The 26,368-nt window shown below is 39.9% G+C and overlaps 1 protein-coding gene across 1 annotated transcript in view; it reads left to right on the top strand.

Annotated features, from left to right (window-relative positions):
• LUZP2 (leucine zipper protein 2) overlaps nucleotides 1–26,368 on the top strand; it is a 1,010,053-nt gene that overhangs the window by 833,293 nt on the left and 150,392 nt on the right. The window contains exon 8 of the mRNA XM_073604551.1: nucleotides 23,388–23,462. Coding sequence (XP_073460652.1) covers nucleotides 23,388–23,462 — 75 coding nt within the window. The remainder of the gene's footprint in view (nucleotides 1–23,387; nucleotides 23,463–26,368) is intronic.

Genomic DNA, 26,368 nt, shown 5'->3' with positions numbered 1-26,368 from the left:
ATCTTTCTTGTTTTCCCCCCCTTATGTTTTACCGGGTTCAGACAGTTTTTGGGTCATTGTACATTTCTAGAATATGGAATCCTATATCAACATTATATTTTACAATATACCAGTCTTGTCAGGCAAGCTGCATCTGAATTATGCATTGTGACAGTGTATGCATATGTTTTCATTGTCATTTTACAGCACAGGCACAGAGGAAAAAAAACAAGAATGTTCTTTGGAAAAAAATAATAATAAAAAAAACTTTAAGCCCTTAAGCATTTCATTCTTTTTGAAAGATGAGTTAGAATTCCATACAACCCTTCATTTGCATAAATTGCTCTGTGCTTCATTTTAATTTTAAATTAAAAACAGATAACCATCTGGTCCAATATCCTTGTTCTTTTGTCCTTCGTTTACCCCAAAGGTAATGTGACAAGGAAATCACTGAGTTTGTCACCATTAAATCGACAAACATGCCTTCTTTATATAATACATTTTTTAATATTGGTGCCGCAGCAGTCACCATTCTGATAAGATGTCTTATTGTGCATGTTGATGATTGTGTAAATTATAAGAGACATTTCTTCAGCAAGGTATGTTTGATGCTGCAGATGTGGTCTGGGTTTTTTTTTATTCATATTTAGGGATGAATAAACTGGATTGGACAGATTTTGTCATTATTTTTATTACCTTTATTCACATACAGTGCCAATACATTTATTGGCTCTTTACAGAGTAAACTGAAACCTTCACATTAATTCTCATCCTTATGTTCTTACAGTCATACCACATTCACACAACCCTCTGAGGGATAGTTTGGCTAGAAGATAATTTATTTCACACTTTGTTTTTTTTTGTTTTTTTTGGGTTGTGTTAGGAAACTAATTCAAATGGAACCCATATAAACTAAGGGCAGATAGAGACTTCATGCAGTTTTCTTGATGGGGACTCTAAATCTAAATCAGTATCTAAAGCCAGATATGAAAATGTAATATATTGTAGCTTGCCAGCCCTTAGATGTAGTGGCTACGTTATTTTTCCATTTCAGACTTCTTTCCTTTTGTTTTCACCTGTTAATCCTGTAGATATCACACTTCCTGTCCGTGAGAGGTTACTCTCACTCCACTACCGTTTCTGTGGGGGGGGGGGGGGGGACCAGGCTGGACTTCAAGCATGTCGGCCTTTGTTCATCTACATTAAATGGATGGTGATATTAGTATTTTACAGTAAGAAGACAACAGTGTTTTTGCTTGAGTACAGCTCATACAATGTGACAAGGACATTGAATTACTGGCAAGGTTAACAGTTTTTTCTTTAGTCATCTAGTTGATATTTTTTTTATATGATTTTTTTTTACAAATTTGCAATTGTTTCTTCATCCTAACAAACATTCTTGATTCAAGATTTATTTAAGAGGACCTCTACTCAAAATTTTACCATAAAGTTATGTCATCAGTAGGGGTGCACTGAATGAAAATTTTGGTGCCGAAACTGAAAATGCAGGATGGACTTAGCTGAAAACCGAACCCGAAAATGGCAGTTTTTAAAAAATAATTCTAAAGAAAAAATTTGCACTAGGTGTGCAAAAAATTATGTGAGTATACCAACCTGTGAAGGAATATCCTGCAGCTATGCACTATAACCTTGATAAAGGGCACTGCTAAATAAGTATAAAAAGAAGTGCAGCGCTGGATATATAAAACACCAAAATTTTAGATAAATATATGCTATACGTGATCCAACAAATGGTGCAAAAATCATATAATTAGTCCATACATAATCAAACAAATTAAATGATGAAAATGCTTCACTGTAGGGATATGTGCGTGGTTCCCACCCCCGCAAACGCCTATCTTAATCTGATTTAAGGTGCATCAACAAACTTAAAGTGTCCATAGAAAGTATAAAGTGACTTTGCTGTATGAATAAATCTGTGACTTCCACCGTGATGAATGCCCATCACCTTGAAGAGATTAAAGGCTTACCAGACGGCCTTAAATTAAATCTGATTAAGATAGGCGTTTGCAGTGGTGGGAACCACGCACATATTCCTACAGTGAAGCATTTTCATCATTTAATTTGTTTGATTATGTATGGACTAATTATATGATTTTTGCACCATTTGTTGGATCACGTATAGCATATATTTATTTAATATTACTAAATTTTGGTGTTTTATATATCCAGCGCTGCACTTCATTTTATACTAGTTTTTAAGAAATGTTTATATTTTTATATAATTGCATCATAATCCACTTTTAATTAATATCATCAATTTAAATTAGTATGAATTTACTGTTGGCCATTATTGGCACCTTTAGTGCAAGAAAAGCTGCCAGTGCCCATAAGATGCAGCCCACCAGTGCCCAAGAGATACAGTCCGCCAGTGCCATGAGATGCAGCCTGCCAGTGCCCATGAGATACAGCCTGCCAGTGCCCATGAGATGCAGCTCACCTGTGCCCATGAGATACAGCCTGCCAGTGCTATGAGATGCAGCCTGCCAGTGCCCATTAAATACAGCCCGCCAGTGCCATGAGATGCAGCCTGCCAGTGCCCATGAGATGCAGCCCACCAGTGCCATGAGATGCAGCCCACCAGTGCCATGAGATACAGCCTGCCAGTGCCATAAGATACAGCCTGCTAGTGCCCTTGAGATGCAGCCCTCATCTGCCCATGAGATACAGCCCACTACTGCCCATGAGATACAGCCCGCCAGTGCCATGATATACAGCCTACCAGTGCCCATAAGATACAGCCTGCCAGTGCCCATGAGATGCAGTCCACCAGTGCCATGATATACCGCCCACCAGTGCCCATGAGATGCAGCCCGCCAGTGCCCATGAAATGCAGCCCACCAGTGCCATGAGATGCAGCCCACCAGTGCCATGAGATACAGCCTGCCAGTGCCTGGTAGTGCAATTTCACACTGTGTCACAGAGCTGGATCTGAATCGCCGGGCAGCCACTGTAACAATGTCCCACCTCTTATGACATACGGCACGATTCCTGGCATTGGATCAGTGTGCTGTCTATCACAAGAGCTGGTCTAGGAGGTGGGACATTGTTACAGCGCTGCCCGGCGATTCAATCCAACTCCGTGACACAGCGTGAGATAGCACTACCAGGCACTGGTGAGGCTGCATCTGACACTCACAAGGAGAGGAGGAGAGGAGGAGGGAGGGCAGGACTCTGACAGGGGCGTGCCAGGATGGCACATGTGCTACACCTGGCGGGGCGGATCCCGCCCCCTTTTCAGCTTCATTATTGGCATTTATTTTCTTGTGGCCAGCAGCCAAAAACACATTTTCGGCAGATTTGTTTCCGCGGCCGAAATTTCGGAGCACCACTAGCTACCAGTCTTGCAGAGCTTTCTGGGTTGAGTAAGCAGACAAAAAGACAAGTCTTGAAACTACTATGTTTGAAAAATGGGGGCTAACACTTTCTCTAGAAAAAAAACAAGGATTTTTGCCCTCTTACTGTTTATTTATTCAGCCTTGCAAGTTTTAAAAAATAGCTTTAGTTTAACATTTGAGACTAAGTCCATCCTAAACAGACACTGATCAAATGCCTGAAAAAGTGACAGTGTCTACCATTTTTCTCAGACAGGTATGCTTAATCATTAATGTTCCTCCGCTCCCTCTTCTTCCTTCGCTAAGGGAATGAAGCTTTCAGGTATAGGGCAGCATATGACCTCCCTTATGTGATTGTGCTTTGCCCTGGGCAGTCAATCACCAGGCCTGAACAGTGTCATGGGGGGTGGCATTGCATCTTCCCCCAGTATAAGCTCTCACATCTGTTGACAATGGGGGTTAGAGAGGTGGGGCCACTGTAATCGGAAAGTAGCATGGGAATGTGGCTGGGTAGATATGCATGCCTAAGGTTATGGGTTCTTAAACACCTTCCCACTCGGCCTATAGTACAATGATCACATGACAATTGTAAACAATGGATGGTTTCCTTTCATGCCAGCTATTGTATACAATTGTGTTCCTAGCTGTGACTAGTCATAGTAATCACATGGTGCAGACAGGGCCAATCACATCCCATCTGTACCATGTGATTAGCTTTGGCCAATCACAGCTAATCACAACAAAATACACTGAATGAGCCAGTTTCATTCATTAAAAGTGTGACAGCGCTGAAAGCTGAAAATTGGCCTGGGCAGGAAGGGGGTAAAAGTGCCCGGTATTAAAGTGGTTAAAGGATGTGTTGAAAAGATTATTTTTATTCTTTTCAACATTACACGCATTCACTTACTAAATGTAACTACAAATGTCAAGCAGCAGCCTGAAAAGGAAAACAAAATCAGAAAGGAAAAGAATAATATGATTTGTAAATTTTGAGGCATGCTGATACCCTGTTACCATAGACACTGACCCACAAGTACCATTATGGTAAATAAAGGTCTGGAAATAGGTCCAGATAATAGAAAATAGAGGACAAAACTGGTTGGGTCAGGTGTCATGCAGGAAAATGAAAGAATAGAAGAGAGAGGCCAAGTTAGGTTAGATAAATACAAAGAGTAAGACTAAATTTAAGTCATTTATACATCAGCACTTGCTGTGAAGACACAACCCTTAAATAACCAATCAAAGAGAAGAAGAAATATTTAAAGTAATATTAAAGGTGTTTTTTTTTTAAATAACAAACATGCCATTTGCTTACTGGCTATGATTGACAGCTGTGGGAGCCAATGACTCCTGTTACTGACTCAATCAATGAGGAGAGAGAGGCCCACAGAGAGCCGAGGCTTTCATGCACATCGCTGGATCTCGATGAGCCTTAGGTAAGTATTAGGGGGGCTGAAGGGGCTGCTGCACACAGAATGATATTTACCATCATATATAGAATGCATGAAGGTAAAAAACCTTGAGCCTTTAGAATCACCTTAAAGTGGAGGGTCCGCCCACCACTGCAAACATTTAAAGCTAGCAGCTACACATACTGCAGCTGCTGGCTTTTAATAATAGGACACTTACCTGTCCTGGAGACCAGCGATGTCAGCACAGCAGATGATGTTTCCATCAGCTGTCGAGTGCTGCTGCCACCATTGGGGGTAAGTGAACTCGGCAGTGTAGCCTTACGGCTTCACGCCGGGAGCCCTACTGCACATGCGCGAGGCTCCGCTCCTCTCTCCTACTGGCCTGATGACAGGGGGAGGAGGAGGGAGCCGCGCGGTGATGTCAATAGCCACAGCCGTGGCTCCTGGAAGTGGGAACAGGATACCTGTCAAAGACAGGTATCCTGTCCCCCCTCTTCCCCGAAAGGTGACAAATGTGGCACCGGAGGGGGGGAGGAGACAAATGAGTGGAAGTTCCACTTTTGGGTGGAACTCTGCTTTAAGAAAGCAGTACACTACAAGTCTAAATCCTTCAAAACTGGCAAGATTCTGGCCAGGTTTTTGACAGATAGGGCTTTTGCTTTTTTTATTAAAAAAAAAAATCTGATGCTTACTGGGCACTTAAAGCCCCTTCCTGCCCAGACCAATTTTCAGCTTTCAGTGCTGTCACTCTTTCAGTGACAATTGGGCAGTCATGCTACAGTTTACCCAAATAAAATTTTTATCATTTTTTTCACACAGATAGAGCTTTCTTTTGGTGGTATTTAATTGCTGCTGGGTTTTTTTTTTGCTAAACAAAACAAAAAAGGATCGAAAATTTTGAAAAAAACAAAACTGTTTCATAGTTTGTTATAAAATTTTTAAAACAGGTAATTTTTCTCCACTGATGTGTGCTGATGAGGCTGCACTGATGGGCACTGATAGGCTGCGCTGATTTGCACTGATAGGTGGCACTGGTGGGCACTGATAGGCACTGATAAGGCGGCTCTAATGGGCACTGATAGGTGGCACTGATAAGCACTGATGAGGTGGCTCTGAGAGGTGGCACTGATGGGTGGCACTGATGGTTGGCACTGAAGGGCACTGATGATTGGCACTGATGGGTGGCACTGAGGGGCACTGATAGGTGGCACTGAAGAGGGGCACTGATATGTGGCACTGGTGGGCACTGATGATCACCTCAAAAGATATACACTTATATATTTTTCAGATGACCATTAAAGTAATTAGATAGACAATGAATTATCTTTAGGGCTCCTGTATACAATGGCGTACCTAGCACATTTGGTACTTGAGGCTGGTAATTTTTTTCTTCTCTAGTGATTCTATGGTACTTAAAATGCAAAAACATAGCTACCATTAAAACCTAGTAACAAAAACAGATGCGGTTATCACTTTACAGAATTTCATGAGCATAAAAAGCAATTCATGTACATAAATCTCCAGCCTTAAGATACATAGAAAAATTAATATAATAAATAAAATAATATATAAAGCAAAATTAATACTGTTTTAAAAGTGAAATCTCATCCGCAAAAATGACGGTATGTGCAAACAATAATATATGTAAGTCCAGGAGTTTATATGCAAATAAATAGATCCAAACTTTATGAAACTTTTATTGCTATTTAGACATGTGCAGTACCGGAAAATGTGTTTTGTTTAGTTTTCGCTTCATTCCATTTTCTTTTTTCTTTGTTTATCAGATCATTTGTTATGATTGGCATTCGTTACTTTGGATCATTCGTAACTTCGGATGCATTCGTATTCGTCGTGTTCCATTCATTTAGATGCAGCATTCATTACTTCGGATAATTCGTAACTTTGGATGCATTCATATTCATTGTGTTCCATTCATTTAGATACGGCATTCGTTACTTCTCTGTGTCACAAGAGACTCACAAGTCCAACAAAACAGTGCCATCGGCCCACCACTCCCTGTCAGGACTTTGGATGTAATGCAGTCCAACACAGTAAAACACACAAGAGAATAAGGGGACAAGCTAATTTGCCAGAGATAACACACTAATGCCCGGTACACACAGTCGGACTTTGTTCGGACATTCCGACAACAAAATCCTAGGATTTTTTCTGACGGATGTTGGCTCAAACTTGTCTTGCATACACACGGTCACACAAAGTTGTCGGAAAATCCGATAGTTCTAAGCGCGGTGACTTAAAACATGTACGTCGGTACTATAAACGGGGCAGTGGCCAATAGCTTTCATCTCTTTATTTATTCTGAGCATACGTGGCACTTTGTCCGTCGGATTTGTGTACACACGATCGGAATTTCCGACAACTGATTTTGTTGTTGGAAAATTTTATATCCTGCTTTCAAACTTTGTGTGTCGGAAAATCCGATGGAAAATGTGTGATGGAGCCCACACACGGTCGGAATTTCCGACAACAAGGTCCTATCACATATTTTCCGTCGGAAAATCCGACCGTGTGTACGGGGCATAACACTGCCCACCAAAAAAATCAAACGAATCCGAATGTATCCAAAAGAAATATGAATATGAATGCATTTATCATTTTTTTCTATATTCAGCGATAACAGTCTGAAAGAATGAAAATACGAAAAACAAAATTATTGGAATGTAATCAATTTGTTAAACTTGTAGGTTGAATCGCTTTTTTGTTCTTTCTGATTTTTGTATTTTCATTCTTTTGGATTAACGTTCTTTCGGATTTTTGGTCTTTCGGATTCTTGTTCTTTTGGGTTTTCGGTCTTTCGAATTTTTGTTTTTTCTGACAATTCGTTTTGGTACGCATTCATCAAATAAGTCTTTCATTAATTTGGATGCTCCCAAATGAACGAATGTGCCAAATTTCATCTGAAAACAAATTTGTAACAAAACGACTTGTACATGTCCATTGTTTTTTATACCATTAAAACCTGCAGATTGGAATTATCATATGTTTATATTTATTTTATTTTATTTTATTTTATGTTATCCACAATTGTACATAGATCAATCTCCATTACAGATTTCACCCCATCGCCAATTTACACACTTTCCAAATTGAGCCTCACTTTCCATGCAGTTGACTAGTTAATAACTGGGCCTGTATTACTAAAGTTTTATTAATTATTATTTTTGTTTGCTTAAACCATCTAGGGGAAAATCTCTGTGTGTTTTAAAAGACACCTTCAGGCAAATATAAACGTCCCACTCATACCTCCCTATCACTCATTTGCATATTTTTTTATTTCCAAAAGTACTTAAAAATCTCTTTTTTACTTATCTGAATCTGCCATCACATGGTCCTGGTCGATACCTCTTTCATTTGTGTAGATGGATAATCCAGTGGTGCAGACTGTTTCTGCCACTGACTAGTTTCCTTGGTCTCCAGCAATGTTGACACCCAAAGAGGGACCCTCCCACTATCCAGTGAGGTGAAGAGAAGACTTGGAATAAAAAACAAGGAGAGAGGCACCTCCGCGTGTAGACATTTTAAAATTTTTAATGGTACATAAGGTGAATAACTCACATTTTAGAAGAAATTACAGGCATGTATGTCCCAACAAGAATAAGTCCTGGTGTGAGCGGTCCTGCTATTCCCGGTCCTTCACGCTAAGGCACTGACTGAAGGGAGTCCACCGCTGTAGAGGAAGAGCTGGCTCTGATGGCGGAACCTAAAACGAGGCGTGAGGCGCAAGGAGGAAGATGGAACCAGCAGATGACGTCACACAGCGTCACAAGCGCTCATGCTCAAGAAACGCGTCGCATAATGTGTGATGTCATCTGCTGGTTCCATCTTCCTCCTTGCGCCTCACGCCTCATTTTGAGTCCCGCCATCAGAGCGAGCTCTTCCTCTACAGTGGTGGACTCCCTTCAGTCAGCACCCGAGCGCGAAGGACCAGGAATAGCAGGACTGCTCACACCAGGACTTATCCTTGTTGGGACATACATGCCTGTAATTTCTACTAAAATGTGAGTTATTCACCTTATGTACCATTAAAAGTCTTAAAACGTGTACACTCAGAGGCGCCTCTCTCCTTGTTTTTTTGCAGTATCTCTGGAAGTTGGTTTCTGTTCCCATATGTTGGCAGCCCTGAGTGTCCGGAACTCCTTATCTTTCCACATACCACTAACCACTTACATGGACTAATATAGACTGTGTAATCCCATGACAGATTGTACTGCTATTGGGATACTTATGATTTTAGGTTTTTGCGCCTATATTTGTGTTTGACTTGGGACTGTATCATAGATTCAAGTAAGTATTTGGGGGCTTTAGATTTCATTTTTTTTTTTTTTTTCATTTAAGTTGCAGTAATGGACTGTCATCTCTATATTAATTCTTTTATGAGGGCCATGCTTTCCACAAGGCATGGAGGGGACATCAATGAGCCTGGAGCTGCACGGAGAGTGGAGTGTAGTTTTAGCAGAGTCAGTAAAACTGAGCATGGTAAAACCACATCATTGAGCTTCATGCCGAGCTACTGTGCCTGTCATACAGGTAGGTGCAATGGTCAAACCTTGTCAGGAACATGGAGCCTGTTAGAAGTGCAAGTTCAATGTCACAGAGCACAGCATTGCTGGTCACTGCTCCTGCATGTGTGGCAGGCGCATAAGCCATGCAGAAAAACTTTGCCTGAGGTGGTCCTATTCTTTACTGTTAAGTGGCCTTAACATCTATTCAAGAAGTAACTGTCTTAGGGTCTCAGCAGTTTGTTTGAACTTAATACAGTATAGCTTACCCATCCTTTATTGATCCAGTGATGTTGCAGATCAAGTATCAGACAAGCAGGTCTATATTTCAATGCCGAATGTACCAGAAAATGGCAAATTTGAGTACAAATTGGTATGAGGAAAATTGTAATATTTTTACTGATTATAGAGACACCATAACAGCCTTTAAAGGAATAATAGAGGTAATACCGTGTATATAATTTACAAAGTCAACGATTCTGTCACAATACAAGGTTTTAGTAACACAATATACATGAAAACTACTCGTAGAATGCAGTAAGTATATAATTCACCTAAATGATCACATTGACTGGTAAATCACATTACTGCAAATGATTACAAAGATTAATTTGTGCCTCCAGCAAACCCCACATAATACAGGCTTAATATGCATCTTATATACAGTATAGCAGCAAATTTACACTCTTCTATTTTTTCAGTTGTATTAATACTGTAGGGAGCTGTCATAAATAAGCCACAACAATAGAAATTAAGCTAAAATTATTTTAAGCAATGCTTTTACATTTATATATTTGAAGGTTACTGTTGCTTAAAAATGCATTAGTGCTTTAATGGAGCTTGAGAATCAAGCAGAATACAAAACCATGTATTGCATGGCCAAAACTATGGCTGAAAGCCACAGAGAAAATAATGTTTTGCAGGTTTAACAAAGTGTTTTAGGAGAGTAGTTGTCTTTATTTAAATGTGTTTTTTTTCAGATCAGTATGGAGGGGAGTAACAACTTACCAGCCCCTTCCAGGACCATTGTCAGGTCACCTAGAGCAGGGTTTCTCAACTCCAGTCCTCAAGGCGCCCCAACAGGTCATGTTTTCAGGCTTTCCATTATTTTGCACAGGTGATTTGATCAGTTTCATTGCATTGGTAATTACCACAGCTTTTTCACCTGAGGGAAATCCTGAAATCATGACCTGTTGGGGCGCCTTGAGGACAGGAGTTGAGAAACATTGACCTAGAGGCTGGGTGACAGATGCACACCATTGGGATCAGGAGTACACCGCAAGGTAGTGGACCCTACGGCTGACTGCTGTGGACTGAACCCTGGGAGGTCCAGGAAGCAGGTCTACTGGATCACTGACACAGATCCCACTGGGAGCTAGAGCATAGATTCCCCAGGGCGCTGAGTCTAAGAGCCAGCAGGTGTTCACCAGAGCCTTTAATGGTAAGGATGGACTGCGCTGCAGTCTGGCTCCAGGTCGCGGCCCCCAGGATCTCACAGCTCACGCTCACAGTAGACTACAGGAGAAGAGGAGGCAGCAGGCTGGAACAACAAGGAAAGTAAGGGACAAGTCAAGGTCGGGGCACAAGCAGACAAGGACAACAGAGTACACGCCAAGGTTCAAGGTTACAGGCAAACAGGGATGGTCGGGAACACGCCAAAGGTCAAGGTCACGAGCAGACAGGAATAGTTAAGAACAGGCCAAAGTCGGTAACAGGAATCAGATGTAGGAAACACAGCAAGTACACACAGAGGCTAACACACAATGGTTGATCAGCACTCCTGGCTTGCAGTGCACAGGTTAATATAGGGTTCCCTGATAGGGCCTGGGGTGGGGCCATGCTTAGAGGAGAGGTTACGAAAGCAGTCAGGTGAGGGTCAGCTGGTCTCTAGAGATGAACACATGGAGACAGGTATGCTGATCGACAAGCTCTATTGCATAACCATGACAACTATATTTAGAAGGACAGGTGGAAACGAGGTGTGGGGCTCAAAGCTATAACCTCTATAACCACTTTTTATAAGAGCCCTTGCACACTGGGGCGGTTTGCAGGCGCTATTGCGCTAATAATAGCGCCTGCAAACCGCCCCGAAAGTGCCGCTGCTTTCATTCCAGTGTGCAAGCCCTGAGGGCTTGCACACTGGAGCGATGCGCTGGCAGGACGGTAAAAAAAGTCCTGCTAGCAGCATCTTCGGAGCGGTGAAGGAGCGGTGTGTATACCGCTCCTTTACCGCTCCTGCCCATTGAAATCAATGGGATGGCGCGGCTATACCGCCGGCAAAGCGCCTCTGCAGAGGCGCTTTGCGGTGGTATTTAACCCTTTCTCGGCCGCTAGCGGGGGGTAAAACCGCCCTGCTAGCGGCCGCATACCGACGGTAAAACGCCGCTAATAATAGCGGCGTTTTACCGCCGACGCCGCCCCCCGCCCCAGTGTGCAAGGGCTCTAAAGGCATTCAATGTTTATATTACTCATCAGGGTGCTTGAATTGGTTCTATCCCCTAAAACCCTAAAAGGAATATGCATATACTGCAAGTTTAATAAGAATACCACAAAACAGTACGTATAGCAGATATATTATTTTATATTTGAAAATCTTGTTTAATACAATCCACACAAAAGTTATTTTCATGTCAGCAGAAGCAAAATACCAGAATACAGTATAGCAGCATACAATGTAAACATGTACAGAGATAAGTATAATAAAAAATGGTAAAAATATGCATCAAGTAAAAAATTACATAGAAATATCCTCATAACAAATACATTGTATCATGGTAAAAGAAGAGGAGAGTACTTTGAATGGGCAAAGTTTTGGGGTAGAAACTTCCTTTGTCATGCCTGTCCCCACACCCACTATATTAAACCCCTCCAATTCTTCTAAATGAGGGAATGTAAAAGCTTGATTCCTTTCAGTACTGGGCTGGTATTTTCAGAGCACTTTGTTTTATGGGATTCATTTTTCTACAAACACCAGAATAATGCTAATGGGCATAAGTTTTACCCTTACCAGACCTTTGGCCATACTTGAAAAAGTCAGATTAAAGACAACAGCAGTTTAGCTAATAGTACTTCGGGACCAGATTATATGATCTCCTAGTAAAGTCTAGATTATTCAATTACCTCTATTTCCTAATGTATACAGTTTAATGTCAAATTGTAAAAACAAGTCTGTAATAATTAACAGTTTCAAATAAAATGAATTATAAATCTGCAGAAAGCTAAAATGTTTATTATGGACATTTTTCTTGAAAAATGTTGTAAATGCTTCTGTATGCAAGCTCTTAAGATTAGAGTTTACAAGTTGTTGCCTCTGTGAACTATGTCTTCCAATGTTTTTCACCTCTAGAACAGTTCTAAGAGGCAAGTCTCAATTAAGTTTTTTGAAGGCAGGTACATTAAGGCTGATGTGGTCCACCCCCAGCTTACATCACAAAACTCTTCTTTCTAGTCACGGCTGAACAAATGTACTGTAGAATGTTTTAGGTCTCACTGCTCATTTACAATCACCCTAAATTAGCAGATAAAGTAATTTTATTAGTATTTTGCCCTTGCTTCCAATTGCAGAGAGACAGTCACATCACCCTCTTTGCTCCAGGCTGCAATCGTGGAAATTACAGAAATGGCAAAAAGAGTGGTTGGAAATGCAAAGGACTGGCTGGGGCAACAATGATAGCTGTTAAGGTATAGACCACGAAGACTAATAGCAATCAGATTTCAACTAAACTTATTAAACTTATATATCCATGGCCTCACTGATTACAATAGACATTCCTCATATAGCTATTCATAGGTTTTTCCCTAACAGCTCTTGTGTGCATAATACACAGGTATCAATCCTTAGACAATGGTTCATTCTGTAGACTATTCCCAATGAGCATAATGAACATTTTATGACCGTGTACAACAAAAAAATAACAAAATAGATCATTTATGGTTGTGATATTGTGCTTGCTGTTTTCTTGAATAAAAACATTCCTTTGAAAAAACCAACAGCCATGACAGTGTATTGTGAGCAAATTAATTAAATACAGTGCCCTAAAAAAGTATTCATACCCCTTGAAATGTTCCACATTTTGTCCCGTTACAACCAGAAACGTAAATACATACAGCCAAAGCTACAATGGAATAGTTTAGATCAAAGCATATCCATGTGTTAGAATTGCCCAGTCAAAGTCCAGACCTAAATCCAATGGAGAATTTGTGGCAAGACTTCAAAATTGCTCCTCACAGAGGCTCTCCATCCAATATGACAGAGCTTGAGCTGTTTACCAAAGAAGAATGGGTAAAAATGTCACTCTCTAGATGTGCAAAGCTAGTAGAGACATCCCCAAAAAGACTTGCAGCTGTAATTGCAGCAAAAAGTGGTTCTACAAAGTATTGACTCAGAGGAGCTGAATACAAATGCAAAAAAATGTAAAAAAAAAAAAAAAAAATTCCTTCCACTTCACAATTATGTACCACTTTGTGTTGGACTATCACCAAAAATACCAATAAAATACATTTACGTTTTTGGTTGTAACATGACAAAATGTGCAAAATGTCAGAGTATAAATACTTTTTCAAGGCATTGTATGCCCATTTTGTTGGTTATCTTTTTTTTCTGTTTTAGATAGTGAAGGGAATGGTTAGAACATCTGTTGGGTTTTCATTTTGCCTGGCCCTGGGCTGGGGAGTTTTATCTTTTTTATCTTTTCAATTCTATTGAGAGTTGTCACCAATTTGTGGCGGAAAGGTCAAAAATGATGGAAATGCCAACATCGAATGAATGTTATTGAACAAGGGTAGAGGGGCATCTATTGAAGGGTCATCTGTTTAAGAAGGGATTTCTACTTGGTTTAGATCATTTTCTACTCTCTTCATGTTGTGTTTGGGGCAGTAAGTGATGGGAATCTCCCCAATAGAACAACAGGTAGCAAAATAAAGCTTGAAAAAGATTTCAATCATTCCATACTCCTTTCAAAACTACAAAAATGGATTGTATATACAGTATATCTATACCAATGCAGTTATTAATATAATTAAAGGCTGATTGTCAGAAACATGATTCTTATTCCTACTGTGATCCTTTTCCAGTACCTGTACACTGCTACCTCATCTGCTCCCCTTGTTCCCGATCACAGTTCTGGTCCTTTTCCTAATCTATCTGCTTGGTTGTTCCTTCCATCTTTCTTGTCTTACCCTGCTTATATATTTTCTTCCCTTTGTTGTATAGTCAGATTCAGATTCAGAATACTTTTATAATCCCAAAAGGAAATTATTGTAGTTATAGTATATATTTGTATCACAGACACTCTGACTGGTCCTGCTACCTGATCCAAGATACACCTTTCCTGCAGTGTAAGAGCAGCCAGGCACACAATATCACCCACACTTCTGGCTCAATAAGTACTCTAGGGGATTGCAGTTTCTGAATTTATAGCTGTACAATTTGGTTGAGATAGGGGGAGCCATGGGATATTCCAGAATGTAGTATAAAAGCAGGGAGATGCCCTCTCTTAGGAACTAATTCTTCTTGAAAAGTCTCTTAGCAACATCTCTTGGAAAGTGGACAGCGCCGGGCACCAAAGCAATATCCCAGGCTGGGCAAACCTCTCTCTTAATGCACCAAGGGGCTAATGAACAGCATTCACCAGATCCTGCTCTCAGGTCTGTACCCATAAGTCCTTTGGTGCTGGGGTGCCTTTCTCAGTTTTAGGCAGACAGCTGTGTAGTGGATTTCCTCAGACTGGATCCTAGGTGAACTTCCCCTTCTTAACTCGTGGTCTCCCCGAAAAAAGGGCCCCAGCCTCAAGTTAGCTGAGGGGCTTTGCTGGGCTTATGGTAGTAGTGCTGGGTGGCATGGGAGGGTCCAACCCTCCAGGCTGAGTGCTTCTCCTACTGGACAATGACCCCAACTGATCCAGGCCTAGGCTATTCTTTTACTTGGTTTAGAGTTCACATGTATTTTCACTTTTTACTTGTATTCTGTGTGCTGGTGTTAAATTGGTTTTTGCTTCATTATTAGTAAAAAGAAAGAGAAGAAAGACCTTTGTTCGCTCTGTTGGTATACGAGGCGGATCACGTGTGGCTGTTGGGTCATGCGTCAGTCGAGAGGTGGAGCGCACGTTGGCTACGTGCGTGACACGCACGTCCATGGCCGTCAGTCGAGAGGTGGAGTGCACGTTGGCTACGTGCGTGACACGCACGTCCATGGCCCATAGAGCATGTTACCGTGGGACCATAGAGGTCCAGTCTATTTTGGATATTCAATCTTGGGTCGCGTGACTTTTTAGACGCGTGACGTCGGGTCACACGTCCTGATTATCATACGTGGGCTCACTCATGTAACACTTCCAAATGTTTGTAGCACTAGTTATAATATGTGGAACACAACTCCATACTGCCTGGATAGGCAGTGGAACGCACGCCGGATCGCCATTTTTAAAACACCGGAAGTATACTTCCCATACACCACAAAGGCTTGTGGGCTGGACTCTTACGATGGGGGTCATATTTTTCTTTATAATGTGGAGGGAAACAGTAGAGGGACACCCCAGATGATGTCCTGTTGAGATGAAACCTGTCGGTATGATCCTCACTGTTGCCTATATCGATTTTATACCAGCGCTGTTTTTATCTTCAATCATGTGAGTGTCATTTCATTTTATTAAATTCAACTTTACTATGGTCCCCTTCTGCTTTCTTTTTTGTTACATTTTTTTATACCTGTGGACATCTGAGCTTGGTTTGCTTGCTGCACTACATCCCTTGTGATTCCAACTTAGCTGTCTTTGGGGAACACTTGCCTGAGGACATCGATCCAGAGTCCATTCCACTATATATAAGCTTGTTTGACACGTAGAGCGTATGCCCTGACGTGTTCAAACTCTCCGGTAAGCCTCCCCTTTATCTGGTGGTGGTTCTCCTCACAATCTGATTTATGCACCATTTACAAGATTGAATTTCATCCTTATTCACACATAGAATTTATTTACACATAAAACTGTTTATGGACACTTCTGCTATCCTCTTTTTGAGTTCTAGTTTGCCTGTCACATTGCAATCTTGGCATATGGTTTGCGGACTGCATTCAGACTGAGAATATATTTACTTATATTTATCATTATTTATAGACATTTCAATATGATTTTTTTACACTAATATATTCACTATATATTTATTGTATTTATAATTTTTATTTTTAGTGTTGTATTAATTCACTTATGTACACTGCACTAGGCACGTTATCCTTAGCGCTACACTACTGGGCATGGCTTCAATGACCCAGACTTGTAGGCACTTTGTTGATTTGTCATGAAACTCAGCAAAGTGGTGGGGAACACTGTGTATATCCTTCCCTTCTTCTATGAATTGGCGGTGTTCACCAAATCTTTTTTTGCAGGGGTCTTATGGTACGACCTACATAGAAAAGGCTGCATGGGCAGGTGAGACAATATACTACATGGTCGGACGAACAGCAGTGGAAGTCATTCATCGGGTACGTTTTCCCTTGTGCTATAAAGTTTTTTTGTCCATGATGGACGAATTTGTTGCAGGTTTTGCACAGTGGTTTATGGCGTTGAAATATGCTTTTTAAGGGGATTAGGCAGGGCTGAGTCATGGATTGATGGGAACAGTTGGATTTGAGCTTGCTCGGTGCTATTATGTTCTTGAGGTTAGGAGCCCTTCTGTATGTGATTTGGGTTTTTTTGTAGATGGGGGTCTTGAAGGAGGATGGGCCAATGTTTCTGGATGATAAGGTGTTTATTGTGGAAGCGTGTAATAAATCTGACCGGATTTCCATTTTCACTGGTTGTGATTTTACGTGGTATTCCCTCTAAGGAGGTACGATAGGCCGTGTCCACTAGGTCATCAGGATATTATTTGTCTGTAAATTTCTTTTTTAAGAAAATATTTTGTGTGATGTAGTCTGAATTGTTTGTACAGTTATGTCTGAGATTGCAGAACTGTCCCTTTGGAATATTTTTGATCCATTTCAGAGGATGACAGCTATTATAATGTAAAAAAGAATTACCAGCTGTGGGTTGGTATAGTTTTTGGCTTGAATGATATGTTACATTAATAAATCTTACTTTGATCACAAATAGTTTGGTTTCAGTTTCCTTAAGTATAGCTACACTGATCTACTTACCCCTGCTGTTGGTGGATACCAACACTCAGTACACTAACAAATTCCTTGAATGAAATAAAACACAAACACATGCTTACCTGCTTTTAAAATAAAGTTTAATATTGTTCATTGGAGCAAATATACATCAATCACTGCTTCCAGTGATGTAATGCAGGTCAAACATGGCGGCCCTCCAATCTGTACATGCCACATTTCCACAGCAAAATTACAGCTTCCCAGTTGTAGTAATTTAGGTTTACTGCCAGGAATGGTGAAATTTGATTAACAACATCACAGAGGATTCCCCGAAGTATTACCACAGACAGGAATCTATTATTTACCAGTGGGAGTGTGGCATGTACAGTGGTCATTGTGATTGACATGAATTACGTCACTGGGCACTGTGATTGACCTTTGTGTGTTTTAATTCATTAAGGGACTGGAAAGTAGGGATGCACCGAAATTTCGGTGGCTGAAACATTTCAGTCGAAAATTGTATTTTCGGCATGCTGCCGAAAAGTAAAAAAATGCAGATAAGTGCGCAGATAATCGCACATTTACAGTAGCGGTGGCTGCACCGCAGGGTGCCACCCATTGCGGAGTGTCATCATGGTCAAGGTCCTGTCTTCCCCTCCCTCCTCCTCCTCTTATTGCAGAGCTGCAAACTCTGTGTGTCATGGAGCTGAATTGGTGGGCCGTAGTAACAATGTCCCGCCTCCTGTGATAGCACACTGATCCAATGGCAGGACATTGAACCAGTGTGACGTGATCACAGGAGGCGGGACATTGTTACTGCAGCCTGATCCGGACACGGGCAGGCTGCATCCACAGGCACTGGTGAGGCTGCATGATGGGCACAGGCAGGCTGCTGCATCTGATGGACACAGGCACTGGTGAGGATGCATGATGGGCACAGGCAGGCTGCTGCATCTGATGGGCACAGCCACAGGTGAGGATGCATGATGGGCACAGGCAGACTGCTGCATCTGATTGGCACAGGCACTGGTGAGGCTGCATGATGGGCACAGGCAGGCTGCTGCTTCTGATGGGCACAGGCAGGCTGCTGCATCTGATTAGCACAGGCACTGGTCAGGCTACATGATGGGCACAGGCAGGCTGCATCTGACTGGTAGGCTGCATCTAACAGGCACTGGTGAAGCTGCATTTGATGGACTCTGTTGAGGATGCATTGATCTCTTGTATCATGTGTGCAGTCTCTGACCACATCCTGTATCATGTCTGCTAAAGGTGCACCGGATGAAAATGTTGCTAAAATTATTAGTAGTGTGTTTAAGTTTAAGTAAGAGAATGCAGACATGATACAAGAGATGGTTAGAGACTGTGGACATGATATAAGAGATGGTTAGAGACTGTGGACATGATACAAGAGATGGTTAGAGACTCAGGACATGATACAAGAGATGGTTAGAGGCTGTGGACATGATGCAAGAGATGGTTAGAGACTGTGGACATGATATAAGGGATGGTTGGAGACCGGGGACATGATACAAAAGATGGTTAGAGACTGGGGACATGATGCAAAAGATGGTTAAAGACTGGGGACATGATACAAGAGATGGTTAGAGACTGGGAACGCGATACAAGAGATGGTTAAAGACGGGAGACATGATACAAGAAATGGTTAGAGACTGCAGACTGCTTTTATATAATCACACACATACTGTAGGTTGGACTTGATGGACTTGTGTCTTTTTTTCAACCTCACCTACTATGTAACTATGCATTTTTCTTGAGTTTTTCTTGCACTAAAGGTGCCAATAATGGCCAGAAATATATTCATATTAATTTAAATTGATAAGTTTAATGAAAAAGTTGAATATAATACAATTGTGTATAAAAATATAAATATTAAAAAAAAAAACTGTCATTTTCGGTTTTCGGCCTAGTGCTTCCTTCATTTTCAGTTTCAGCACCAAAATTTTCATTCAGTGCACCCCTACTGGAAAGGCAGGGCAGCAAGCATTGCCCCATTTTCCTGTACCATACCAAGTCACATGCCTTTCAATATTGGGGGGGAGTTGTAAAGGGAGGGCAGGAAAGCCTACCCTCCTTGTATGGCACCTTTATCCCATTGAAGGACCTCTTCCCCACCTCTGTGTTTCCCAAAAAAGGAATTGACGTAATGTGGGTTTGACTTATGATGGAATCTGAAAACCCACTTTATAATAATAACCAGCATATTACTACCCCTTACCCATTCCCACAAAGGGTCAAATAGCAATGTAATCCACCTCAATCATGGTGACTCATTGCCCACAAATCTGTACATGCCACATTTCAGCTGGTAAATGAAAGATTCCGTGGTAATACCAATGGGAATCTCAGATAATGTCATTGATTATGTTTAGTAAATGTCAGATGTTCTGTTTTAGCCTTTGGGAAATGAAGCCGTGATGTTTTTTACTGTTTTCCAGAACATAAAAAAACCCTAGTGAAAATATCTGAATTTGTTTTGTGCAATAAAGTAGGTTTATATTTTATCCTAAATTTATAAGCAAATACATTTTTCTAAATAATATATAATTTCAGTTACAATAACTTTTTCTCAATAATAATGGTTATGGTTACACTTACAGCAACTGAGAATAAAACACAGGATAATTTTCACTGAAAAGCATTACAAAGCAATCATAAAGCATGATCTTTATGTCTAGGGATGGTAACCGTTCAACACGACTAAGCAAAGTGATTTATTCCGGGTAGCGTAAAAGGATAAAATGAGTAAGCAACCAATAAGAATCTGGTCATTTTAGAATGTATCCCAAGGCAACAATAAATGGTATAGTGCTACAAATCCAGCTGATGTATGTGTCAAGAGGTTAAAAAAAATGCAAAGAATAAATAAGCTTAATAAAAAAAAAAAATAGAAAAGGAACAAATGAAAATAAAAATGTAGAGTGTAAATGTAAAAGAAAATACCCAGCCAAGGCAAATTTATTTATTTTTTTACGGGTATTTCTATAGCACCAACAACTATTGCAGAACTTTACATATTATACATTCACACCATTTCCAGCCCTCAAGGACATTACAATTAAAAGTCCCTATCTCACATGCATAAAAACACACTAGGGACAATTTAGACAGGAGCCAATTAACCTATCAGTATGTCTTTAGAGTGTGGCCTAAGGATGGTAGAAACTTACCCTTGTATTTTTCTAAGGTCTAATGTAAAGGATCAGGAATCAGGAATCAGAAACAGAATTGATATTGGATTAACTTGGATTAACTTGGATTAACTTGGATTAACTTTTGCTGCAAAATTACCAGTTTTGTCATGTCACATTAATACATTTTTTCTAAATTGTAAATCCTTAAATTTGATTTATTGCAGTATTTGCGTGCAAATAAAATTATCAACTAATTTTTTGGTTTATAGATTAGGTTTCTGAGTATATTTAGGGTAGTTTAGTCTTCTTTTGTATTTTTGTTTTTTTAATGGTTTCTATAATGCATATTTCTGCACCGTTGTTTTAATTTTTTTTACTGCACCCCTAAAAACATCAAACACCATCTTGGCTTTAATTTCCAAATTGACTTCAAAATGGTGAAATTCTACTAAATACTACTGATTTAAACCAAAATTTAAGGTTATATTAAGAGAAAATTTTTTTTTACTATTTTTGTAGAGAGTGGAGAAGAATTTGAACAGCGACCAGATTTTTATTATTGTCTGTGCCTCCTTTTGGGAGATTTACCCTTTTGTTTTTTGTCATTTTATCATTGCCATCAAATGCAAAAGAAAATCCCAAATTTTGGGTTGTTCTCACAAAAGGAATAGAGGGTAAATCTCTCAATGGGGACACTAGGCTGGGTGATAACCAAGGATTCTTTCACTGTGAAGGGATTTAATTTCACTTCGTGTTTTGGCTGTGGGGCAGGAACTAAGGGGAAATCTCCCCAATAGGACACAGATGGGGAAAAAAAAGTGACGGGGGGTTATAATTTTCCCTTATGTTATCCAAAAATCTAAAGAATAGAACATTTTTATCTCTTTTAAACTGCTTGCCGACAAGCTGTCACAGTTATACTGCGGCAGGTTGGCTCGGCTGCGCGAATCGCCATAGGTGTACATCGGGCTCGTACACAGCATTCTGTGGGCCATTGGCCAGTGGGGGAGCCAATCATTGGGTCCAGCAGACTCGATGTCTGCCGGATGCCCGCCATCGTTCCCCATAGAGACAGAACAGGGATCTGCCTGTGTAAACAAATCTCCGTTCTGACAGGGGATCACACAGAGATCCTGGCTTTCTGCTATGCAAGAAGAGGAATCTGTGTGTTGTCCCAAGCAACCCATCCCCCATAGAGTTAGTAAACACACTGAGGGAACACAGTTACCCCTTTAATCACCCCTGATGTTAACCCCTTCCCTGCCAGTGTCATTGGTACAATGTCAGTTCATATTTTTTAGCACTGATTACTGTAATAATGTCACTGGTTCCCAAAAAAGTGTAAAAAATGGTTAGGTGTCCGATCTGTCCGCTGCAATGTCGTAGTCCCACTTAAAATAGTTTATCACCGTCATTACTAGTAAAAAAAAAAAATAATAATAAAAATGTCAAAAATCTATCCCCTATTTTGTAGAAGCTATAACTTTTGTGCAAACCAATCAATATACGCTTATTGGTTTTTTTTTTACCAAAAATATGTAGCAGAATACATATTGGCCTATATTGATGAAGAGATTAGATTTATTTATTTATTTATTTATTTATTTATTTATTTATTGGGTATGTTTTATAGCAGAAAATAAAAAATATTGTTTTTTGTCAAAATTGTCAGTTTTTTTCTGTTTATAGCGCAAAAAATAAAAATCGCAGAGGTGATCAAATACCACCAAAAGAAATCTCTATTTGTGGGGGAAAAGGGACATAAATTTTATTTGGGTACAGCGTCGCACGACCGCTCAATTGTCAGTTAAACTAACACAGTGCAGAAAATGGCCTGGTCATTAAGGAAATAAATCCTTCCGGGGCAGAAGTGGTTAAAGGAAATGAAAATTCTCAATTTAACTAATCCTTAATCAGGAAAACTACAGAGATACCAAAAATACTGTATGCCAAGTCCAGAAAAGGTGATCAATTCAGGGTGCTGCAATCTTACAAAAATGTATGACTGGTAAAGGTCACACTCTTAAACAATATACAGTATATGCCCACACTTTCTGCCTCCCCTCCTCCATTCATGGAAGTTGTATTATAGGTTCCATAAATGAAAAGTGCTCTATGAATGGAGAAGGAGGACCTTTCATTCATTTGCTCATCCACCATTCACAGATTGCTTTTTATTAATGGAAGCTATAGTACAGCTTCTATGAATGGACGAAAGGGACAGAAAGGACAGGCATAGTCGGCACTCTTGATGAGTGCCTGTGGCAGGTCCCTTGGCTCTATTAACCTCTGCAATACCGGATGTATATGGCTACAGTGGTATGGGGGCAGAGGACTTCAGATTTAAACTAGGATGGCCAGCATCAGTACAGGGGGCATTTTTCATTAAATATAAATACTGTCCCTTGTACCGATTTATAACAAAAAAAAAAAAAAACTCAACTTAGTTTTTAAACATAATTAATTTTATCAAGTCCCAAACAACTGTTTACAGCTTATTAAAAAAAATGTAAATGTATATTGTTGTAGCACTGGCAGGGGATAAACATGTGTAATATTCGACTATTACTGACAACATTGCACCATTGAATTGAAATGAGGCAGGTGTATTCCCTGAAGATAATATGTATATTCTTTTGAAATGCTAAGCTTTAAGTTGTTTACTTATGAGAGTACAAATCACTTTAATAGACTTTCCTGAAGAAAGAGGGAGGCAGGATTCAGAGCCACCAGATGCGGGTTCATAATTAGTTAATTAAATAGCTTATTATAAATGGCCATACATGTTTATGAGTTACACAGGCATTTGAATTGCATTCCAAGGCTGGCGGAATCTGACTTTGTGTGTGACTGAGATTACCTTTAATTCTGTCTTGCAGGCACAACAGCTAACGGACCTTGAGCAAAAGTTAACTGTGGCAAAAAAAGAAATGGAAATAGCTTCACTGGACAATGTAAGGACATTTATTATATATTATAAGTATGCAAGTTTGTTTATGTTGAAGGAGAATTGAACAAAGAGCTCATCCTTTGACTGAGTGCAGTGACCAACCGAACATCTGAGTTATTAAACCCATACATTTACCTAATTCTGCTTCTGTAAAATGATTAAACACTGATTTTTTTGTCAACAAATGTTGATCTACCATGATAAAAATATATACAAACATTCTTTATAAAGGCCCTGTTCACACTTTGGGATTTGGAATGTTAAATGGGCAGAATAGCTGCAATTCTGTTGGTGATTTAAAATCGCACGGCAATCGCTGCAAAACACGCAATGCATGTTTAGGTGCTATTTATTCTAAAGGGTGCTCCAAATGCTGTGTGATTTTTTGCTGTGATTGTTGAAAAAAAGAATTGAGTGAAAAAATGCATCTTTAAAAATAGCATGAAGCTTATCACCCAAAACAGGAGCGGGATCTTCTTTTGGGAGACAAACACGCATATGGATAACACTGGGAATCGTGGGCAAATTGCACTTTAAAAAATGCAAGCAAGAACGCTTGTACCCGCAATGCATGGTGTGAGAGGGGCCTAAAGGTGATCTCCAGACATCTCAATACTGTCACACAGCACAGCCCTGTAAGGCAGGGCAGAAGACCATTTTTTCCTGCTATAGTTAAATTACACATATAGATCTTTTCCCTCCCCAGCCTGTGACTGGACAATGCAAGGAGAAGCAGAACATTGAAGCACTCATCCCATTTTGCTCTCTTCTTCTAACAGCATGTTCCTTGTTAGCACATGAGCACTATAGTACAGTGAATTGACTCCTTCTCCCTACATTTGTTTGACTGCAGTTTTACAGTGACTACAGTAATGATGCATTATTGTGTCTCATTTACATCTGCCTTTGAGTTCAACTTATTTATTTTATTTTTTTAAATAACTACTGTATATTCATTAAAAGAGTTTAATAATCAAGAAGCCCTGTGTAAACCTATGTAGAGATTACAACTAGTTTATAAGGTACCCACACACAGTGCACACCATTAATCTGCAATCCTCACAGTGTAGTTATTATCCATAGAGTCCATGTAGGGACAGTCACAGTATAGAGAACCGTGGACAAGGAAAAGATCCAAGAAATCTTCTGCAGCTCTCCTAAGTTGAGATTACAATCAGCTAATGTCACAAGGGCAATTTTTTCACAGCGATTACCCCCGCCCCTATACATGTATTGTTTTAGAGATTTCTTGCTAAGAAATTTGTAATAATTCTCTATGAAATTGCTTACTCTTCAAGTTTGAATGTGATTTGTAGCTCGGTCATTGATCAAAATTCATCTGTGTTCCATGATTTACCAGAGGCAATTGCTCTTTATTAACCTCTACAGCTAAGCCAAAAATCCAACCCAATACTGTAGCACTATCACCACATGTGCAGCAGCCGAAAGCAGGTTATCTATAGGTTAGAATGTTTCTTTTAACCACTGCATTCCATTAACAATTTTAAACATGCTGGGGTTTAATGGGATGCTAGCTATAGCATCACCACTTTGTTCCTTATATATGGCTAGATGTCATATGTCAAGCATTCCTGTTGATGGCTATTAAGCCACCTAGTCACTGCAGTAATTTTTAGGCTAATTAATTTGGAATGTCACAGTACACCTTAATGTATTTTAGTAGTATCCAAAGCTGAACTGCTACACAATATCTAGCAAGTTGGCTTTATGGTATACATAAACACATGTAACGGACCATATAGCACCCAGCCTGTGTGCCTCCACCAGGATACAGCTTCCTCCACTCTGGAACCAGGAATCAGGTATTATAGCTGAGAATTGCACTCAAGAACTAGACAACACTAGCTTAGGTGCAGACTCGAACTCTCTTTATTGTAAATTCACACAGAATATATACCACACAGCATGACCACATTATCCTAAACAATTCAAACTGTAAACAGTATTATCATCAGTACAGCTAATGAACAGCCAACAGCTAACAGTGATCTAATTAACAGTAAGCTAATCAACAGCTACTAACTAACATCTAACAGTGATCTAATCAAACAGTGATCTAATTACCAGCTAGCAGCAAACAGTGATCTAATTAACAATAAGCAAATAAAAGCAAGCAAATAATCAAAAGGTGCTCATCGAATTTGGAGTAAATAGATCAGATGAAAACATTCTCATAGGTGATTCATTCCCATAAAGAAAGCAGCAGCAATATATGGCAGATCACCTTTGCTCTAGCCTTCCAGGAAGTATTGGACATTTATTTGGACATTTATTTAAACAGCTTTCCTTTTAGGAAGCAATAACTTGCTACTTGGTGGATGTATAGAAAGATAAACAAAAGAGAACGTAAAGCACAACAGACCCCAGTGCTTGTCAGAAACCATGAATCAGACTGAGACAGAAGTATAGTTAACCTCCCTGGCGATTATTTCAGATTTTTGCGTCTCAAAGCGGTACAATTGTTTTGCATAGAAATTTGGCGTATTATATTGTAGGTCTGTAATTCTTAGCAATAACACACTTATATCTGTCCACCAAGAGTCTAGTAGATATCCCGGGTATGATGAAGTTTGAAACACAAAATCATAAATTATAATATAATAAATAAATATAAATAATTTTAAAAAATAATAATATAATAATAATAATAAAATTAATTTCCCCACGATTCACTATCCCTCAATTCTGCAAGTGTTCTAATTTATTATCACGGTTTTCTAGCTGGTCTAAAGCCACTTTTGACGTAAAGGGACACTATTTGGTTGCTATGGACAATCTCAAGTTTCCAGGCACAAAGAACAGTATATATAATATAAAACTGCATGCAGGGCCAAAGCACTGGGGACAAAAGGGAAGTGAAATGATTTCATACAGTACTGTATTCTGTAA

This window comes from Aquarana catesbeiana, linkage group LG11, assembly GCF_042186555.1.
Source record: "Aquarana catesbeiana isolate 2022-GZ linkage group LG11, ASM4218655v1, whole genome shotgun sequence".
Lineage (NCBI taxonomy): Eukaryota > Metazoa > Chordata > Amphibia > Anura > Ranidae > Aquarana > Aquarana catesbeiana.
Note: the sequence above shows the minus strand (reverse complement) of the source record. Positions and strands in the feature narration are given on the sequence as shown.